Source organism: Amphiura filiformis, unplaced genomic scaffold, assembly GCF_039555335.1.
Source record: "Amphiura filiformis unplaced genomic scaffold, Afil_fr2py scaffold_47, whole genome shotgun sequence".
NCBI lineage: Eukaryota > Metazoa > Echinodermata > Ophiuroidea > Amphilepidida > Amphiuridae > Amphiura > Amphiura filiformis.
The window spans coordinates 317,466-337,872 of record NW_027305511.1 but is presented as its reverse complement, the minus strand read 5'-3'; the positions used below and the strand labels follow the sequence as shown (position 1 = coordinate 337,872).

General features: G+C 36.8%; 1 protein-coding gene and 1 long non-coding RNA gene across 2 annotated transcripts; both read right to left on the bottom strand.

The window, feature by feature from the left end:
- Positions 1–2,207: 2,207 nt before the first annotated feature.
- On the bottom strand, positions 2,208–3,930 carry LOC140144285 (uncharacterized). Its single transcript, XR_011857860.1, has 3 exons — positions 3,840–3,930; positions 3,033–3,171; positions 2,208–2,322 (listed from the first exon to the last, which is right to left on the bottom strand). It is a non-coding gene; the product is annotated as an uncharacterized lncRNA (long non-coding RNA).
- Positions 3,931–4,386: 456 nt separating this feature from the next.
- On the bottom strand, positions 4,387–20,107 carry LOC140144264 (putative receptor-type tyrosine-protein phosphatase mosPTP-1). The gene is made up of 13 exons (XM_072166084.1): positions 20,087–20,107; positions 19,371–19,614; positions 18,269–18,565; positions 15,944–16,176; positions 14,978–15,107; positions 13,415–13,479; positions 11,630–11,779; positions 11,105–11,201; positions 9,962–10,029; positions 9,721–9,757; positions 7,016–7,113; positions 5,313–5,438; positions 4,387–4,431 (listed from the first exon to the last, which is right to left on the bottom strand). Exons 1-13 carry the CDS (start codon positions 20,105–20,107, stop codon positions 4,387–4,389), a joined length of 1,611 nt encoding a protein of 536 aa, XP_072022185.1.
- Between the last annotated feature and the right edge of the window lie 300 nt (positions 20,108–20,407).

The following is a 20,407-nucleotide window of genomic DNA, read 5'->3' as shown; positions in this document are numbered from 1 at the left end:
CACGATCATCTGATGTAACGGATTGCCTACCATGAAACCTGTTACAAACTGTCAACATTTGACAACCAATTGCCTCAGGTGAAGGTCACTTTCTGGAAAGCTGGACTGAACACGATCATCTGATGTAACTGATTACCTACCATGACACCTGTTACCAACTGTCAACATTAGACAACCAATTGCATCAGGTGATGGCACATTCTGGAAAGCTGAACTGAACACGATCATCTGATGTAACTGATTCCCTATCATGACACCTGTCACCAACTGTCAACATTTGACAACCAATTGCATCAGGTGAAGGTCACATTCTGGAAAGCTGGACTGAACATGATCATCTGATGTAACTGATTGCCTATCATGACACCTGTTACCAACTGTCAACATTAGACAACCAATTGCATCAGGTGAAGGTCACATTCTGGAAAGCTGGACTGAACACGATCATCCAATATAACTGATTGCCTATCATGACACCTGTCACCAACTGTCAACATTTGACAACCAATTGCCTCAGGTGAAGGTCACTTTCTGGAAAGCTGGATTGAACACGATCATCTGATGTAACTGATTGCCTATCATGACACCTGTTACCAACTGTCAACATTAGACAACCAATTGCATCAGGTGAAGGTCACATTCTGGAAAGCTGGACTGAACACGATCATCCAATATAACTGATTGCCTATCATGACACCTGTCACCAACTGTCAACATTTGACAACCAATTGCCTCAGGTGAAGGTCACTTTCTGGAAAGCTGGATTGAACACGATCATCTGATGTAACTGATTACCTATCATGACACCTGTTACCAACTGTAAACATTTGACCACCAATTGCATCAGGTGAAGTTCACTTTCTGGAAAGCTGGACTGAACACGATTATCTGAAATCCCAGAAAAAAAAAAAATATTCTGAAAACGTTTTCTCAAAACGTTTTAATAACATGAATGTCGGGTTATATAGATGTCATGAATACGATTATACGTTTCAAACATTATTATAAAATATTTTGGGCAAACATTTTTTGCAAAATGTTTTGTCAACAGTTAAAGGCTTAATGTACGATTTCCTTCAAATTTTAAATTTGTCATTATATACTCAAAATGCTGAAACAATACTAGTAATAATTATCGGGAATGGTTTCTGTCCATTTTGAGCTGAAATAACGAGGTAAAGTGAAAGAAACACTGCTTGTTATTTTGACCGTTTAACACACAGTTCTATGGGAGGACATAAAGTCATAATTCTTTGAATTATTACTTTATGTCGAACTTTGCTCTGTTTACCTACAAACACAACAAATTTGGCTGATTCCATTTAGGTGCAAGTTGTGACATGTGTAAACATTACAAATATGCCAAAAAATCAGGTTTGAAAAAATTAACCAAATTCATATTATAAGATCGTTACATTATGACTTTAAATAACATTCTGTTAGATCATTTTGCATTACGTTTTCAAAAATGTTTTATGAATGTTATTTAAACGTTTTTATACCCTGTATATAACCCGACATTTAAGGGGGTACTACACCCATGTGGTAAATTTGTAGTTTTTTTTGCATTTTTCTCAAAAAATAATAACACACTGGTAACAAAAATTATGTTTATTATTGGGGCAAGGAATCCAATTACTACACTGAAATTTCAGTGACTCAAGACAAGCGGTTCGTAACGTAACACACTGGTAACAAAAATTATGTATATTATTGGGGCAAGGAATCCAATTACTACACTGAAATTTCAGTGACTCAAGACAAGCGGTTCAGTATATATGATAGGAAATGAGGTACATCCTAGCGGTACCTTATTTCTTATCATAAATAACGAACTGCATGTCTTGGGTCACTGAAATTCCATTGTAGTAATTGGATTCCTTGCCCCTATAATATACATAAATTGTGTTACCACTGTGTTATTAGTTTGTGAGAAAAATGAAAAATTAGACACAAATTTATCGAGGGGTGTAGTACCCCCTTAAACCTTTTCTGTAAAACATTGTGTGTTTGCTGGGAAAAGGGGTTTCCAGATTAACTGTCACACACTGTAGTGTTAAAAACTAAAATAATAGTTACTGATGAATTGTTTTCAATATTGTTTAAATTAAAATTCCCTTTATCCTGCTCAAAGTTGTACAGAAGTTGCACTGCGGACATTATATTACTTACCAGGTGTTGATCATCTAGTTTTGACGTTTTGGTTCTAGGGTTGACCTTTCGCAGTTTTTCAAGGATCTCACAGAATTCATGTTCCCGTATTCCTGTCTTCTTGGCGAGTAAAGACTCGAGTAGTGCATCGTATATAAACGTGTATTGTGCCTTAAATGACATCGAAATTTGATTTTCGATTAGATTTTAAAATAATTTAGCATTAACTTTCTCTTTTACTCAAAAATAACAATAATATATAATTCTTACCAAGCCATATATTTTTTTAAACTAGTATAACAGTGGATATTCATACGTAGTGGTAGATAAAATGAATTAAAGTTTTAACTTCAACACTACACTTTTTTTCGCTCACCTGGAACGTTTTCACTAGTCCGACTAGCGTCTTCAGCAGATGGTGATGCTGCGATGATATCTTGTCTACAATCGGGATATTCCTCACTGATGACGTCATGTGATTGACAGAATGGCGCTACATTGTAACATCCTATGACGTCATCAGTGAGGAATATCCCGATTGTAGACAAGATATCACAGCATCACCATCTGCTGTAGACGCTAGTCGGACTAGTGAAAACGTTCCAGGTGAGCGAAAATTAGTGTAGTGTTGAAGTTAAAACTTTAATTCATAGCATAACATATTCGAATAAATTCCCTACTTAATGATCTTTAGTCCTACTTTTATTTGCTTTCTAGGAAGATTTTTTTCATAACAATAAAGGTTTATATAAGGACATTTGTAGCTGAAAGAATTATGGGTCTTGAACTGTATGTATCTCGTGAGAGAAATCTTTACATTTAATAGCTACAATTTTGGATATTCATAACCAATATCAAAATCAAGAATTAATACAACTTACAACTGTCTCAACCATTTCAGCTCGAATTTCACGCATTTGTTTCACAAAATCATAAACATCAACTTTAGCGTCTGGACCACGCATCATATCTAACATGGCGTCCACAGCAATTACAACACCAGTTCGACCACTCCCCGTGCTTTGAAAAATATTTATATGAAAAAAACACATTAAAGGGCATATATATTGCCGAACAACAATAAAATAATTATTACATTACAATAACACTTGTTGCAATTGTTTATTCGTATTTTCCCTGAAAATTGTGTTGGTAAAAATAATTTTAGACAGGTTAATTTACATATGAGCTAGACAAAACTGTAACACCATTGTTTTTGCTTGCTATATTCTAAACACATCCCGTTAAACTCAAGTAAAACAGAATTTGCCTGAATTTTCCCATATGTGCCAAAACCATTAACTTTGTAATACTTGATTCAGGGGTTGTTTTTTTATGATGGAAACAACACAATACGTTCTGTGCATTGACGATGTTGGCAGTCCATTCTCTCACAACGCTGGACGTGTTCATATCATGATGTCACTGTAGCTTCAAGACCAAATCTGTCTCGTTCGAAGAATTGTCATTGTCATTGTCCTCATAATATTAGTTTTCCAATGATATGATGTTGTCTGAGCAAAATATATGCCCTCTAATATCGGCTAGTAGTCAGATACTTTAAAGTACCGTAGAAAAGAACAGGAGGAATGAACAGAGACAGGAAAAAAAATAATTGATTAAATAAGAGAATGCTGAATCATATCTACAAAGACACAACTTTATTTGAAGCATTTAAAGGTACGTACTTGCAATGTACCAGTATCGGTGGCCCGGATGTTGAACTAGCAGCTTTAACTTTATCCAATGTTATAAGGAGTGGTTGTATGAACGTTGGTCCTTCTCGCTCAGGCCAGCTGGACATTTGGAAATGTTTGATTTGGCGAACTTCGTCACTACATGCCTAGAGGTGTAGAATAAAGTATGATGTACTTAGGGACCGTTCACAAACACTTGTAAGGGGGGGCCTGATGCAAAAAAAAATTCATCGCGAAAATTTGTCAGGGCACCCCTTTACAGACCTCAAAATTTCAGGTCCCCCTTTTTGACATGAAAATTATGGGTCAACCCCATAGAAAAGCTTATAAACTTAATTTTTCCAGGAAAAATTTTCAGGGCCCCCCTTTTTGCATCAGGCCCCCCTAACAAGTGTTTGTGAACGGTCCCTTATTTTATCAATTACATTTTACGTCTCATATTATACAGCAGATTAGCAGGATACTTAAGAATAATAATGAGGCAATTGCTGCATAGTTGCATAATTGTCTTAACTAAATCAAGAAGAACATAAAACCACTACAAGATAGAAGTGACTGCTGCAACAACTAACAGTAACCTCAACTGTAAAATAAAGCAAACGTAACAAGACAATCAACCAGCACGTCATCAGCAACATCATCAACTCCATATGTACAACAGAAGTAAGAGCAGCAAAATCTCAGTGTCGATATGATTGTATTAAGACTATCCTTTCTCTTGACACAGAACTACAGGCTGGTGGTAATATTATTATTCACTTCACTTGTTAGGAGTAGCCTTGATTTGTATATCAAAGTGTCCTCTCTTTTCTTTCCATATAAGTCACCATGCTTAATTTGTTTTTCAACAACTCCTCCTATGCCTTTGCACAGGAGCCAACCGTTGTTAATCCGTGATGAATACACACTTTTACTATAGCGTATACGCGAACGCGAGCGAGACTACGCGTTGCGCGAGAGCGCGTAAAATTCGTCATGTTTGGAACCTGTGTGCGTATGCAAGCTTTACAAATTAAATTCAGTATTTTTCAGCGGCTAAACATCATCGAAGTTTTTGTAAGGCTGAGTGGCAATGATTAACTGACATTCCTCATGAAATAATCATCTGAATTATACGATCTTTAGCTTCTTTTCGTTGTTGAAAGGGATTCAATCATGTTTCACCGTTGTTCATCACCGTTTAACAACGATGCGGCCACGTCGTCTGCGTGGTTTACTTCGCTCGGGCAGCTTCAGACTGACTTGAGCAATATGTCAAGACCTGAATGTGTTTACATACGGAGTCAGTGACGTAGCCAGCACTTTTTCAAAGGGTGAGAGGGGGCAAGACAACTTTCAAGGGGTCAAAATGGTCAAAAATGGGCTGAAATGCCCCCATCTCTTCCTTGCCTACCCTACCGACCTGGGTTACTGACACGGAGGGACCATCTAAAGAAACACAAATTGACTTTAAAATGAGTATACCTTTGTCAGCTCCAATGTTCGCATTGTGCACTGCGGTCCATACATTTCTTCGTCCATATTTTGTACAATTAATATTTCATACTTGTTCAGTTCGCCTTCATCTGGCCAGTATTTTTCGCAGATGGACTGTGTGTTGAAACGAAATAGTAAAACTTTTGAAGAAAAAACTCGCACGCATGATCAAAAAACTATTTCTTTGCACACTGTACATGAGTGCGATTCACTTTTCTACAAAAGCTATCGAGTATAGATTCAGCTTTAAACTAAGAAAGAATTTTCTTAAAAGAATAGTAATGAAATGGATTTTAAACTCTTCAACGAAACAACGCGTTCGGCGAAATCGTTCGGAGAAGATTAGAATTTACTGCGAAGGATCCTTGCGGAAGTGATATCCTCTGTAGTAATGACATTTTTTGGTAAGAATTGTGGTCAAAATCACATAGAAAGTATGTTTTTCAGCCTAAATATCTGAAGTCATATTGAAATGTTTCACTTAATCCCATATCAAGAGTTATTCAGCCTTGTAAGCTCTACATCTGTGCCAAATTTGGTGTATTTCCTATAAAATAATGTAGGATTTCTCCAATATATTACACAATACGGCAGGAAAATGGTGATAAAGTATCCAGTGTTATGACTCCTTTGCGCTGTAAATTACACACATGCAGTTTTTGTCCACTTTAAGTATATCAATGTCACGCCAAAACGAATCAAGCTATTTATATGACAGTCACAGAATAAGTAGGAGACATGTGTGTCATCGTATTCCACCGATTAAAATTAGATACAATGTTGAGTATATATTTTTAATATTTTGTTCAAACACGTTATAAATCATTCTGGGACACCCAATTATGTTCTGTTAGTGCGAGGCTGTGAGTTTTCAAAGATCTACGATTATGTACAAAACAGGTATTTACTATAAGACACCACCAACGTCAAGGACTAGATGATGGGGATCAGTTAGTCAGTGTCAGTGATGACGGAGAGGAGATTTCTCTGGTCGTTTAAAAATAGTTAAATCACTTTCTTTAATATGTCTTCAACTATAACATACTTTTGCATATTTAACATAATTAGAAATTACTAGGCCTATGTTGGTCAAAATGCGCTATTCCATTTGAAATCCATACACTCCTTATGAAAGAAATAACCTTAATCTAGAGCCTGAAGTTCTCCGTTTTACGAAAAACGGAGGAATTTCACGGAATTCCAATTAGAAAACGGATTGCAACAACATGCACAATTTAAGCTAATATTGGTCTAATTTCCAATGTACTTTTAACAGAATGCACAAACCGATTAAATATTTCACTGAAATTTACCTCAAATTTATTATTACATGCCTTTAGGGGTCATATATTTGCAGTTTCATGACTTGTTTCGGATATATCGACGATTTCGCGAGGTTAGTATGTGTATCGCCATGTTGGTCAGTGTGCCTAGATAGAAACCTTTGTTTATATAGGGTTTTTTAATATGGAAATGGAAAACGACACGGAATTTAACATTTACAAAACGGGGAATTCCGATCTCTACCTTAATCCCTCACACAGGGAGATGGATTGTGAATTTCAAATTGGGTTACCTGACTGCATTTGAAATTTACAAACCCTGCGTGGGATATTAAGGTCATGACTTCCATGGGAGGGCACGGATATCAACTGGAATAGCCTAAAGTAGCTTAATATTAAATTACTAACCTCTCCGTTTTCTGTCACGTCGTTAGCCATAACTATAACAACCACACGTTTTTCCCAAATCATGTACCACCAGTCTTCAACATTGTCTTCTAGAGGACCTGTCAAAACGTACACGTTATTTTAATGATGGATCCATTGATAAGCAATTGTGAGGGCTATTTCGAAAGTGAAAAACTAATCCCAAGATGATTGATACTGGGCTTCAATTTTCAAAAGAAACAGGTAATTTGCAAAGGTAATGTAGTCCTCCTCTACATTCAGGGGTGTCAGAGACCATGCCCGGGGGGGTCACTCCCATTGTGGCCTGTACACCATCCGCGATAATCAACTTTTGAAAAGCACTCTAAACAAGGATTTAACCCTTGGCTAAAACAATACCCTAAACAGGGATTTTATTCCTTGCATCAAATTTCATACCCTAAATTTCATTTCCGCGTATTAGCAATTGCAATTTTGCTACCCTTTTTCCAATATTTCATGTTTTGACACCCTAAACGCGTTACGCGCGTATCGTGCTTACCCACGAAAAACTACCCTTTTTACGTGTTTTCATTATCGCGGATGGTGTACAGGCCACAATGGGAGTGACCCCCCCGGAGACCATGGCACGCTTGTTCCAAGCTAAAGGCATCAGGACTCATTACAAACCCGTGAACTGTATCCGGGATCACGTTGTAGCGCCGAAGGACAAGACTACAACCGACCAGATAAACTGGGACAGTCTATCACATAACCTGTGATGACTGCGACGCGGCCTGTGTCGGTGAATCGGAGCGTTCACTAAAGCTAGGTTAGCTGAGCACCGAAGACCGTGGCTTCCTCCATTGTGGCCTAACATGTTAAAGCTACTAAACATAATGTGGACTGGAACAATGTTAATGTTCTTGATCAAGACTTAACTGGTACAGCAGAGGAGTGAGGGAGGCTATAAACATCCACATACACCTCAGCAACCTACAATAACAAGGGACGACGCAACCTGGCACTAGTCTACCGTAACATCCTGTCACATGACGTTGTTAACAACAACTCGTTATGTGTCACTCATCAAGATCAATAACATCAGTTTGAAAAGCCGAAAGCTTATACGTAAGTGAACATTTCTGTTGCGAGAATAGTAACCAATTCATCAATATAACAGGTAGTTTGTTGATCTAAAAACGATTTGGAGGAACATTCAAATTAATTTTGACGTCATGCTTTTTATATTTTAGGACCAGCGATACAATTGCAAACCAGCCAAAATACAGTTTACTTTCCATAGAACATATTCACAGCTATATGATACTAATGTTCTGAAGAAAAAATGAAATGGTACCAAAAAATGAAATGGTACCATAAGTACCAATAATTTAGAAATACAGACTTGACATTAAGTATGGAGTATTTCTTTACAAAGTGCCAAGACTAATCTGAAAAGGTGCTGCATAAACCGCAATGATTAATTATTTTTAGAGGTGTGTCGGCAATTGGTGTCAAATAATTTTTGATAGATAATTTATAATTTATATGAGCTGTGACCGCAAGGTTGAAATGACACTTAATAAATGGCTATGTAATAATTATGTGCTTGCCATGAGTTTACATTATGGTGCCCACAATGTAGTGGACTAGCTTAAAATGGCGGATTTAAGGAGACTGAATTGGGTTTTCCGGGTGGGGGGGCAAATTTCTGATTTTGTGAACATTGTTCTGATATTATCAAATTTATTGAAGTTTGGGGTGATATGTACTGAACCTAAATACCAATAAGTGTTGATCAGAACTAAAATGCACTTCAAGGTATATTTTTAAACTGGTCAACAACATTTCTTTTTGAACCGAATCATCAGTCAGTCTACCAAACAGCATTACACCGCTGATGACGGAGATTGGTTTCTCTGAAATATTACGTTCAAAAAGTGAGTGTTGTTCACCGGTTTTAAAATATACCTTGCATGTCTATTCCCAACACGTATAAATCTCTTCATTCATACAATGCACTTGTAAGGTACCAGTTTTGAATGTGGGAGGAGCCTTTGACTCTTAAAAGTGGCAAAATGTTTGAACGACCCCCTGGGGCCAAGTGTTATAATCTTACTGTACACAAATAAACAGTTTGAGGTAATTGGACAACCAGGAATCCGCGCAGTTGTTTTTGCACCGTAAGTTTACAATATTTGACCCCAGTAGGGACATTCAAACTATCTGAGTACGTACCAATTTTAAGAGCCATATGGTAAGCTCCTCCAATTTTCACCCCAAAAAATGTTACATTGCAAGTGCATTCAGCTCTGCCGAATGCCAATTATTGACGAAGTTTAGGAAATATCACCTCACCAATAAATTTGATAATAAGCATGATAAGAGAAGAATGTTGCCCAAAGTCCGAAAGTGTGTCCCACACAAAGCTCAATTTCAGCCTCCTTAAATCCGACATTTTAGACAAATGCACTACATTATGAGAACCATAATGTAAACTCATGGAAAGCACATTTTCTAAAAAAGAATTATTTTACAAAATATCTCGACACACCCTAATTAATATTTGGCCCGTGCGGTTGATGTAGACACCTTCCAGATCAGTGGTGGAATTTTGCGGGAAAAAAATCCATTCTTAATACGTATATTAATTGAGCTAATGGGCTCATAGTAGTTGTTAGCATGAGAGATGTTCTAATACTTTTAATGAATAGTGTAGGTAGTACTGTATAATTTAAATTTACCTTGAGCAGATATATATGCATTTGGCTTCTCATGGCCCTGTAAAATCACATAGTGATAAACAAAATACATTCGTATTACCACTGTGAACAATAATTTAAAATGACTGCAATAATTTCAAAACCATGTCTATTTTCTTCCTTCCTTGTAATTGCTCCTCTTCCTCCTCCTTATGCAATAGAAACAAATAAGTTCAATCTTTCGATCGATCATCATCGTAATCATATGTATAATATTACTTACGTGAATGAATACTGCATTTACTCCATATGGCAACTTCAATGACGTGGAATAACTAAGGCAATAGTCATCTGAAGGAAATAAATAGGTAATATTATTTTAAAATTAATCTTTTTAATTCTTTAACATAAAATTGCAACTCACTTTGCTACGCTGTGTCCGATATGTTGCGTCAGACGTCGTTGAATGTCTTGTAATGCCGGGTCACATGTGTATAACAATTGGAAGCGGACCCCCCTTTCTTATTAATGGCCGACTCTTCCACTTTCTCCCATATTAATTCCCTAGCTCCTCTCTCGAACCACCGCGCTTTCTTATCTAAGGTGACTGTCTCTTCTGGATTGAAGAGGTGTCCAGTGCCCCTTCTGCATTACAAGTCTTCCCCTTCGACGGGCCCTGTCGTCTGCCGTTACACCATCATTAAATAAGATGTCTGATGGAGTCCAATGGTGTCGAATGCAACGTAACAAATTTTAGTTCCAGTAATTGATTAATTTAGAAAAATGACGTTTTAAACTACTGGATGAAAATTTTACACCAATATAATAAAATGTGATGTTTTACAAGCAATGTCAGTCTTATACTAGATACGTTCTAGGGACAAAGAACAAAATTATAGCAATATGTTGGTAAAATTTTAATATAGTGAGCAAAGTTGATTTCATGATTACGTCTTATATCGAGGCCCATCATTAAAATAACTTGTTTCCAAATTCCGACTTATATTGTGCCAACGGTTTACAGCAAAAACGTGTATAGCAATGCCGAACATACTTCGGCCACACACCTTAAAGTTTGAGTCGTTAAAAGGTGTCATATAGTACGTCAAAACAGCTCGTAATCGGCGGGAATTATTAGGCATTTACCCCTACGCCGAAAAGTAGACCCATGTTAAGATTAATATAGTTGATCTCCCTGGTCTATATTTGCGTGTTAAAGAAAGTAGACAAAGTATAGGGTCTTCAATTAATAATTTGTAATACTTCTGACGAGATGCCACAAGACAATTCAAAATATATTGATATTAATTCGCGATGTTAGAAGGACCGCCGATTTCGAGCTGATCAAACTATACGAGGATCGGGTCACACACCTTTAATAAGGTTTGAGTCGTTAAAGGTGTAATATACGTCAGAAAAAACTTACGTGAATTTAATTTGACTTGCAATTTGGTCTCATATGGATTGTCAAGTGGTGTTGGTTTGGCAGGAGAGTCAACTTCGTTGGATCCTGCTCCCAATGCCTATTAAAACACATTGAATATTGATCCGAAGTATTATAAATCTTCATACTTTTGGAAGTAAACAGAGTCAAGCAAATTACAAAGCTTATAAATGAGAACACATGGGATATAATATATGACGTGAAGCTTACTGGGATTGACTGACGTCATGCATCGAGCTTTAAAGAAGCGCACCTGTAGCAAAAATTGTGCATTTTAAAATATATACTTTCACAAAAACAAGCAATAGGGTTCGTATGCATTATACTTATAATATTATACTTCTATTTTAATGAACTTTAAATAACTAACGGTGGCGAAGTGGTCAATTACGAAAAAAGGTGGATAACAAAATGAAAATTTGACCAATATTTCAATATTATAAGTGAGTTAACGAATGTTGTTGTCCCCATTCAAGAGGAGAAACTATAAAAATCAGAAATACTTGCCTCGAATTCCTCTTTAAAGCTGCGAGTGATTGACCGTTTTCTCTGTATTATATAGGCAGGCATGTTTCTTAAGGACACTGGTCCGTGGTTATTCTTTGAATTAGCTGCTTCCATGGCTGAGAAATAGGTATCCCCATCACATACTTCGTACTGGAAATTAAAAAGGCATTTCTTAGTGGTTACTAAAATAAATCCATAATTTATATTAAAAAAAACCTGCACTGACAAACATTGATTTACCGTGTATTGCGATGGTAGGTGAAAATCAGACGGGTTAATATAACCCATGTCGTATATCTTGCCACAATAATTATAGTCCGTTGCAATTAGCGTCTTCTGATTATCCGGAATATCTGAAACATTAAAATGATGGTGTAGCATTTAATATGGGGGTAAGAGCATTTAGCCTCTGAAAGAATTTTTTTGGCCACTAGCGCAAAGACTATGAGTCTTTTATGAATCATGTTACTGCCATCCATATTGTCTAGTCATCCTTTCATTTAATGGCCTGTGCCATCTAGCAGTGTTGTAGTCAAGACCTCTATGTCCGAGACCGAGACCGAGACCAAGACCTGCCCGTCCGAGATCGAGACCGAGACCGAGACCGAGATCAAACCTTCCGAGACCAAGACCACCCCTTCCGAGACCGAGACCTCTAAGTTCCGAGACCAAGACCGAGACCGAGACCTTGGTTTAATCCCGGGGATACTCAAATTTGGTTTGGGTAGGGGTGTGCCGCTGAGAATTTGAAAGGGAACCCATCATTGTACCAACTTTTCAAGAAATTTGGACCCGTAGTTTAACACTATTTCTCTTAATTTTTACAATTTTCCCTCCAAATTTTGGAAAAATTTCAAAACTGTTGGCTATATAGTGGAGGCAAAGTATTAGGCTAGTGTGTGAAGTGCCAGTGCGAGAAGCGCGCAAATTGAACAATTTTACCTTATTTGGGCCCAAAACACAGTGTTTTTCGTGCTGAAAAGAAGATGCACACTGCACAGGGCAACTATTTGTTCATCTATTATTATGCTTTTATGGAGAATGTTCCCATTGCAAACGTTTAGTGGAATCCTCGCTTCTGCCACCTGCCCACCTATGTTTAATCATCATGAACTGAAATTGGAAGCTCCCCTTCCGTACATGCTCACTTATGATTAATTTATAACTTTTTATAACTTTATAAAATGATTTCTGTATCTTTATTCTTAACAATTTCTTCAACATTCATTGAAATTTAGGGTAAGGAATAAATAATGAACAACAACAGAAAATCATATCTTTTTCTTCAGGTCTCGACAGCTCTCGAACAAAAAACGTTCGAGACCGAGACTTTTGAGGTCCGAGACCGAGACTTTTGAGTTCCGAGACCGAGACCTTGACATCCGAGACCGAGACACTGCAAAACCAGGTCTCGAGATGGTCTCGAGACCGAGACCTGGTCTCGAGACCTACAACACTGCCATCTAGTCTCGGACCTTCATTTGGCCATCCTCAGGCGCTCTATAAGATCGCACAACCTTGCTGTAAAATACCACGGGGGTCTCTCCTAGAAAATCATTTCTTCCATACTCCAGCTCCCCTCTCCCATAGTCATTTTTGATGGCCGGTCCTATCCCCGGGGAAGGTGGTGGATTAAAAATATTATGACCACAATGAGCGCACAGGATGGATTTACGATTAGCTTAGGTCGTTTGGGCGTAAACACGGGCGTTTTTTTTTTTATGACGGATAAAATATCTTAGGGAGTGGTACAACCCCGGTTCGTAGTTCTATGGCTAATCCTACTTTTATAAAGCGTACTAAGTACATATACTGACCTTCGTAGATACCACTTGACAACGAATCAGCACCTATTGAATAAAACACACGTGAAGAGTTTAGGTGCTTATGACATCAAACCAGAAACATCACGAATAATTAATTATTATGCTTTGTCTACTTTCTTTCGCACGCACGTTATAAATCAGACAGGTCAACGTAATTTCTGTAACATTAATTATTTTTTAAATTGAATTTATATCGCGCCTTTTTCCAGGTCTGTGAGGATTCAAAGCGCTGTAATGTTACTGTTATGGTGAATCAGATCACATCAACTAGGGGATTGCAGCCGAACTCGGCGCAAGCCTATCCGCAAAATACATTGTAACATCCACCAATTATCTCTGCAGCTCCCTAAATTCCATTGGTTTTGATAGCCAAACAAATAATCACCGATTTTTGAAAGCAGGAGGAAATCAGAGATCCCGGAATACAACTTGCGAGAGTGAGCATGGATCAGAATAATCCAAGGGCACATACAGTCCCTGGACGCGACCGGGACTTTTACCCAACCCACTGTGTTGGAGATTAAGGACATGGCTTACACTGATAATTGTGCCTGGAGAAGGAATATGTATTGGTTAACGAGTGGCGACCCTCTCTGCGGATACTCTCCATCATCAATTCGCTTGAACTAGTCGAACGGTTTCTACTGTAATTCAATTGCAAAATGAAACATACCAATCTTAACGAAATTAAACACTATATGTACACAAAATGTATGATACGTATTTGTGTAAGCATAAACGCTAACACACCCCACACTCTATATTCTGATGAGCATCTTTCTTCAGTATAAATCACAAAATAACACATACACATTGGCGGACTACAACACATACACACCCCTACACCCCAACTCTATAACATACACAAAATAATAATAGAATGTCTTTCAAATAGAAAAATACAACCTCATAAAACATGCTGATGTACCTCTTTCGGTCGTATTGGATAACAAAAGCAGATAAAATCAATACAAGGATCAACGTAACAAAACTTCCTACACCAATAAGTACAATGTCGAGTAAGCTTAACACTGGAATTGAAAACAAAATGAAGATGTGAATGGTCAATCGCAACATCAAAAATTCCATCACTCTTGCTCGATTATTTGTGATCCTAAAACTGTATAATAATCTTTCGTAAGTGTTTATTGCCGCTAAATTTTTTTGTGTTTTGTCCTGTTTCAATCATACCTCTTATTAGATGAACAACTAAAATGGGAGGATAAATGATTATATCTTGGTCTGTATCTTAGTTGTATTGACTAACTGTGCATACTTAATAACACTGCTATCATATTAACAATACTCTTTGTCAACAATAATCTGATGAAAAAAACAAACAAAACAAACAGGAACGTAGCAAGAGCCCCGTGGGCAAGGAACAGTTTGGGGGCCCTTGTAACGTCTCCTTTAAATGCCTAAGCCCCTGTGAAAACACAAACAGTCCTTAAACGCAAAAAACAGTGTACATAATTAATACCATCATATGAATGCTTTTCAATTGCGTATAACTGTTCCTTACCAGCAGTGTCTTCTGGATCAGTGGGTGATTTCGTGTATTTGGTCGTCGATACAGTGGATGGCATAGGTAAAGTGTGACCAACTACAGGATCTGACATTGGACCATCACCTGCCTTTGTCAATGCCTTCAGCTACCATCAGGATATCAATCATTTTATATTGTTAAAAATATTATGTTATGAGGAAAAGTAGTGAAAGCTACCGCCCGAACACCTACATAAAATGCGGGGTGGGGGGCATGTACATTTGTTTGGTTATTTTTTGGATTGGCGGGTAAATGCGAAAATTATTTTAACTTACTCTCCAACCCAGTTATTGCAACACACACACATTATATTATGTTGATGAGATAAATAGGTATCTTAGCCTCACTCTCTCCATGGCTATTTTTACTCACATAGAGGAATTTTTTTAACCAAATGTGCGTTTTTAACTCTTATTTTGACCTAGGGGATTCATCATGACTTTTCGTCTCAATAATAACCCCTAATATTTGGTGTAATTTATGTGCCCATATTCCTGCAGGAAAGTGGCTCTTTTGGAGTTGTGTTCCTAGGGAAACGAAGAACCGTATACAGCCACTTAAGTGTAATAACATTTGACACGGATAAAGTAAAGTTCGAACCGGCAGTAAGTGGATTACAAGTCTGCTCTGCCATCTATACTATTCCTCTATTAAGACAAAGGTGGGAAAGGGCTTAACAGATACGTTACCATATATACTCACAATATATTGCTCACAAATTAAGTATTGTTGAAAAATCACCCATGTATTGTTTCGTGTTCTTAAACTATTAAAGTTTACGATTCTGAATGATTTTCATGAATTCTTCGTGGTTGACATTTTGTCATTCCTGAGACCAAACTTGAACACGTTATCGGAGAATGTACCAAAGATGGCTCTTTCCACTTGCCCATTTTTATAGACAGACTGATGGTAAATTGAAAACAATAAATTTATACATACCTGAATGCTATAGGAATGGTCTGGTTCCAGTTGTGTGATATCAAAGTACACAACAGAAAGCTCGTCAGTATTCAGAGCAACATAGTGCATGGGCATATTAGTATCCGTGTTAATGGCCTCGATATCATAGCGACTAACAATACCATTTGGTACCTCTGGAATAAGCCAGCTTAGATTCAACGACCGAATGTACGAGTTAACAACAGTCACGTTTCTTGGTTTTGTTTCAGGCACTGATGTATTTGTTTTAGTATCAAAAATATAAACAATTGAAAAAAATAATAAGAAATTAATTATCAAACAATTATAATTGCGAAAGGTATCTTAGTGCATATTATTAGTATAGTTAACAACAACGTATGGAGCTTGAATAAAAGTAGAACCTTCAAAATTAACGATAGGAAATATCAATGTTCCTCTCTGGACAGAAATATGTGGCTTCGAAAAGAGCTGTGAAGTGTGTTGCAATACAAAATATTGTTCTTTTGCAAATTAACAGGTGAATTGGTTTCAAGTATGCCAGGAACGACCTTGCTACTTACACGCCATAATGTTCTCCACAGTTACGCAAAACACTTTGGCAAAATGTTAAACCGATTATTATTATAAGTTACAGCAAAACAACCCAAATGCAACAACAACCACAACAAAGAACACAAATGATTACGGTACCTCCTTCCGCACTCCTAATTTGAACTGTAGTTGCATACGGACCAGCTCCTGTAGAGGTTCTTGCTCTCACGGTAAAATTGTACCACGTGAAATATTTTACGTTTTCCGTAAACGTAACTAAATGTTTGATTGTGGATTTTATGTTGACTTGTGAGTCAGTTGTGTCTTCCCATAACATGCAATCATAGCTGGTAATGACACCCTGACGGTATCTACAATCTGGTTGGTTCCATGTGTATGTCAGCTCATTTTGTACTTGGTTGTTTGTCATAATATTGGAAGGTGATCCACGTGGAACTTGATAATAATAAAAAAAATAATGTTAATAAAAATAATGGTGCTCAAGGCGCGATACAAAAATTACCTTACACTATAAAATAAAATTAACTTGCATAACAATTTAGTCTACAAATAAACAACGTACAACAACAATCAATAGGGACCAGGGGAACACAAATTATGGTGACGCAGATCAAGAAATGTTTCTTTCATTTAGTTTTTAAAGAATTTTTTAAATGTGCTAGAGACGTACTTGAGTTGGTAGGGTATGCCAGAGACATGATGCAAGAATATAGGTAATTATATTATTCATTAGACAAGTTAATCTGTGATACTTGAAGAGTTCAGACGTAAACAGCGATATATCCATTTGTCTCGATTTGAGATAAATATAAATCATCAAATATAAAGAACACATTTGTGGTGTTCTTAATCAAAGTTTTGGAATATATGTTGGATTATTTAAAGAAGGGTGTCCGTTAAAAGCTACATGTAGTAGTATCGGATGTTGGTGGCCTTAAAGGCCCTTTTAGTGATTTCACAGGAACATAAAAAAAAAAATGGAAATTTGTCAGAGTTGCTTAGAAATAAAGAATAAGTCTACAGAATTTCATTAAACCACTTTTCCCCTGAATACATCGACAAATTAGTCAAAAAACAGAAGTTTTAGAAAGCGTTTTCTACTTCAACTCAGATCGACTCGAGAAAATCGAGATTTTCGTACAGTGCGCCACCAATCGACTGGAAAAACTTCCTAGTCCAGTGTTTCTAACACGGGGGAAGTAAAGTCTATAAATTGATTTAAAACAGACGCTTAATTTTTGTAGTAGAAAACAAAATAAGCAATTAAAGGTCACCGAGGCAAACTAACGGTCAATTCAAATATGAAAAACAGTTGAAATTGTGTATTTTGTTTAAAATAGTAGCTACTGATGTATAAGTAGTAGAAACAATACGCAACGCGTGTTGGTACGGTGGAGAGTGAGCTTCTTTCGATCTCGAGTCGGACTTTTTGTACTGTCAGTATCAAAAGTCCAGATTCATGTAAATGCTTTATTTTGTCTAAAATACACGGCTTTCGACCGAACCACTAGCAGGCTATGTTAGCACATCTATGCCAATTACAAAGGTACCAAAATCTGAATTTTGATGATTTTTACGATCGTCCGGATGAGCAAATCACTGAATGGGCCTTTAATGTCAAAACTTTTAAAAGATGAACCAGCACACCTGGAATTGTACTATGTTTATGTTCATTTAATCCAGTAGATGTCAGATGTCATTAGACCTTGAATCAGTAGCACTTTGACTCATATTGATAAAGCAATACACACAAATCATAATAAAATTAACTAATTAGGGCTAATTTCATACCTCCCTCAGATGTGATGCCGTCTTCATAAGTTGCATTCCCTGACGCACTATTTGACCTTGCTGTAACCGATACGCGGTAAGTTGAATAAGACTCTAATAGTGTAATCGTCGTTTCAGTGATAGAAGTACTTCCTCCGTTAATAGCGCCATCCATGTCCTCACATTGGTCTCTCTTGATCAATTGGTAGGTGAAGGAGTAGTCCGTTACTGTACATGTACTAAATGGTGCTGTCCATTTCACGTAAAGCTCAGTATTGGAGTTAGCCGAAACTTGTATGCTGTCAATTGGGGAAGGAGCTATAAGTAAAATATATAAGATAAGATGATAAAATATATTTTATTTTCCATCAAAAACAGAACCACAAAAAGAGTAAAATATAACCAGATGGAAGATGTGCAAAATGATAATTGCTGCACAGTTTACAAAATACATCACAATAATGGCAAAAAACAAAAGTATTTTCATTCGCAAACATGTACATAATAATAGTATACCTACTTATCAAATATGTTTCAGCTTATTTCTAATAGCTATGGAAGCATTGTTGCATATTTATATTTGAATATGTATAACGTAAAGTAACTGTTACTTACTCGGAGGATTCATTACTCTATTTAGTCAGTCAATAATATCAAAACTAATAACAATATGGAATGACTTAAAGAGTAGCTTCTTGTATAATCCTGTTTAATCGAAAGAGGACAAGTTGCTGTAATAAAACTAACATAATAACTTATCTTATTTACAGACACTTGTATGTCACTGAATTTTATTAAATACGTTTTATCTCATTAAGTCAGCCAAACCCTGACTTCAACTAATTGAAATCAAATGTGTCTGACAAAGTGTAAACTTCGAATGGTTATTTATAAATTTCAAAATAATTAGATGACATACATTTTAAGTCCCACATTTAGTCCCATAGCGTTATTGGTGCCCGATAGGTACCGATCACTCTTTCTATTATACCCTAACGATATATTACACTGTTGCAAACATAATACTTTAATACTAAATCATACTAATATCATTGTACGATAAGAGAGCCATCGGGCCATCGGCCTTATACCCCCTCTTTAACCCGTCCACTGTCATACTAACCGATTGAATCCGTGAGTTCTTCTGATGGCAAGCTATCTGGCCCTTCGCCTACTGTGTTATTTACTCGTATACGTAGCTGATATACCGTACAAACATCAAGATTTCCAACGAGTAAATAAGTATCTGTGATTGAGGTGTGCAGTATCTGTGTATCTGTTGAGTTGTCTTTGACTGTTACTGTTATTACGTAACCAAGAAAGCTGTCTACTTGACACCGTAACCAATCTTCAGACGGCTCAGGTATCTGAAATGATTCAAAACCAATTACTCGTGTACTCCTACATGTCCGGTCCACATTTGTTGCACATAAACACAATATGGTCAAATCAGACCACAGTCGTTAATAATGAAGTTCAGATATAGGCAAAAATAAAGAAAACAAATTCAAAGTTCGTTTCTTTGCAACCATGTATGCCACAGATTTGGAGATGTCAATATTAATCAGCTATAGGTACTGAGCGAGTTAGTAATGGTAAGAACTACATTTTCAAAAATGTTAGAGAGGATACTTTTAATTTTAAACTAGCCAGCAAAGATGTGTCCTTAACATGGAACATTAGCGATCCCCATTAGGTGAGTAATTGGATGCTAGTAAAATACGACGAGTGCAGAAGATTAGTAACATATTTCGTATTTAAAGTTGTGGTTAATAGTTTAAAACGATCAAAGCTCCAACAAAACATACATGTTCAATGAGCACTGGACGAAAGATGTACCAATGTCATATCAGCTTGCATTAGTTAAACATTAAACGAACTTACAGACCATACGCAGGAGATAGCATTAGGACCCTCGGCCTTTGTGTTGGTAAAAGTTGGTGATATTATTGGCACTGTAAGAAATAACAGGGTTGCATTAGTTTTAAATTTGTAATTTCATGAAGTAATAAACAATTATGCATTTAATCCATAACCAACTTGCTATCGATTTTTGAGAACAAGATGTTAACAATATGGATCAAGAATAAAACGTTTTCCATGCATCAGATTAAAAGTATGAAAAACATATGGATCATCAATAAGCAACGGCAATATGTG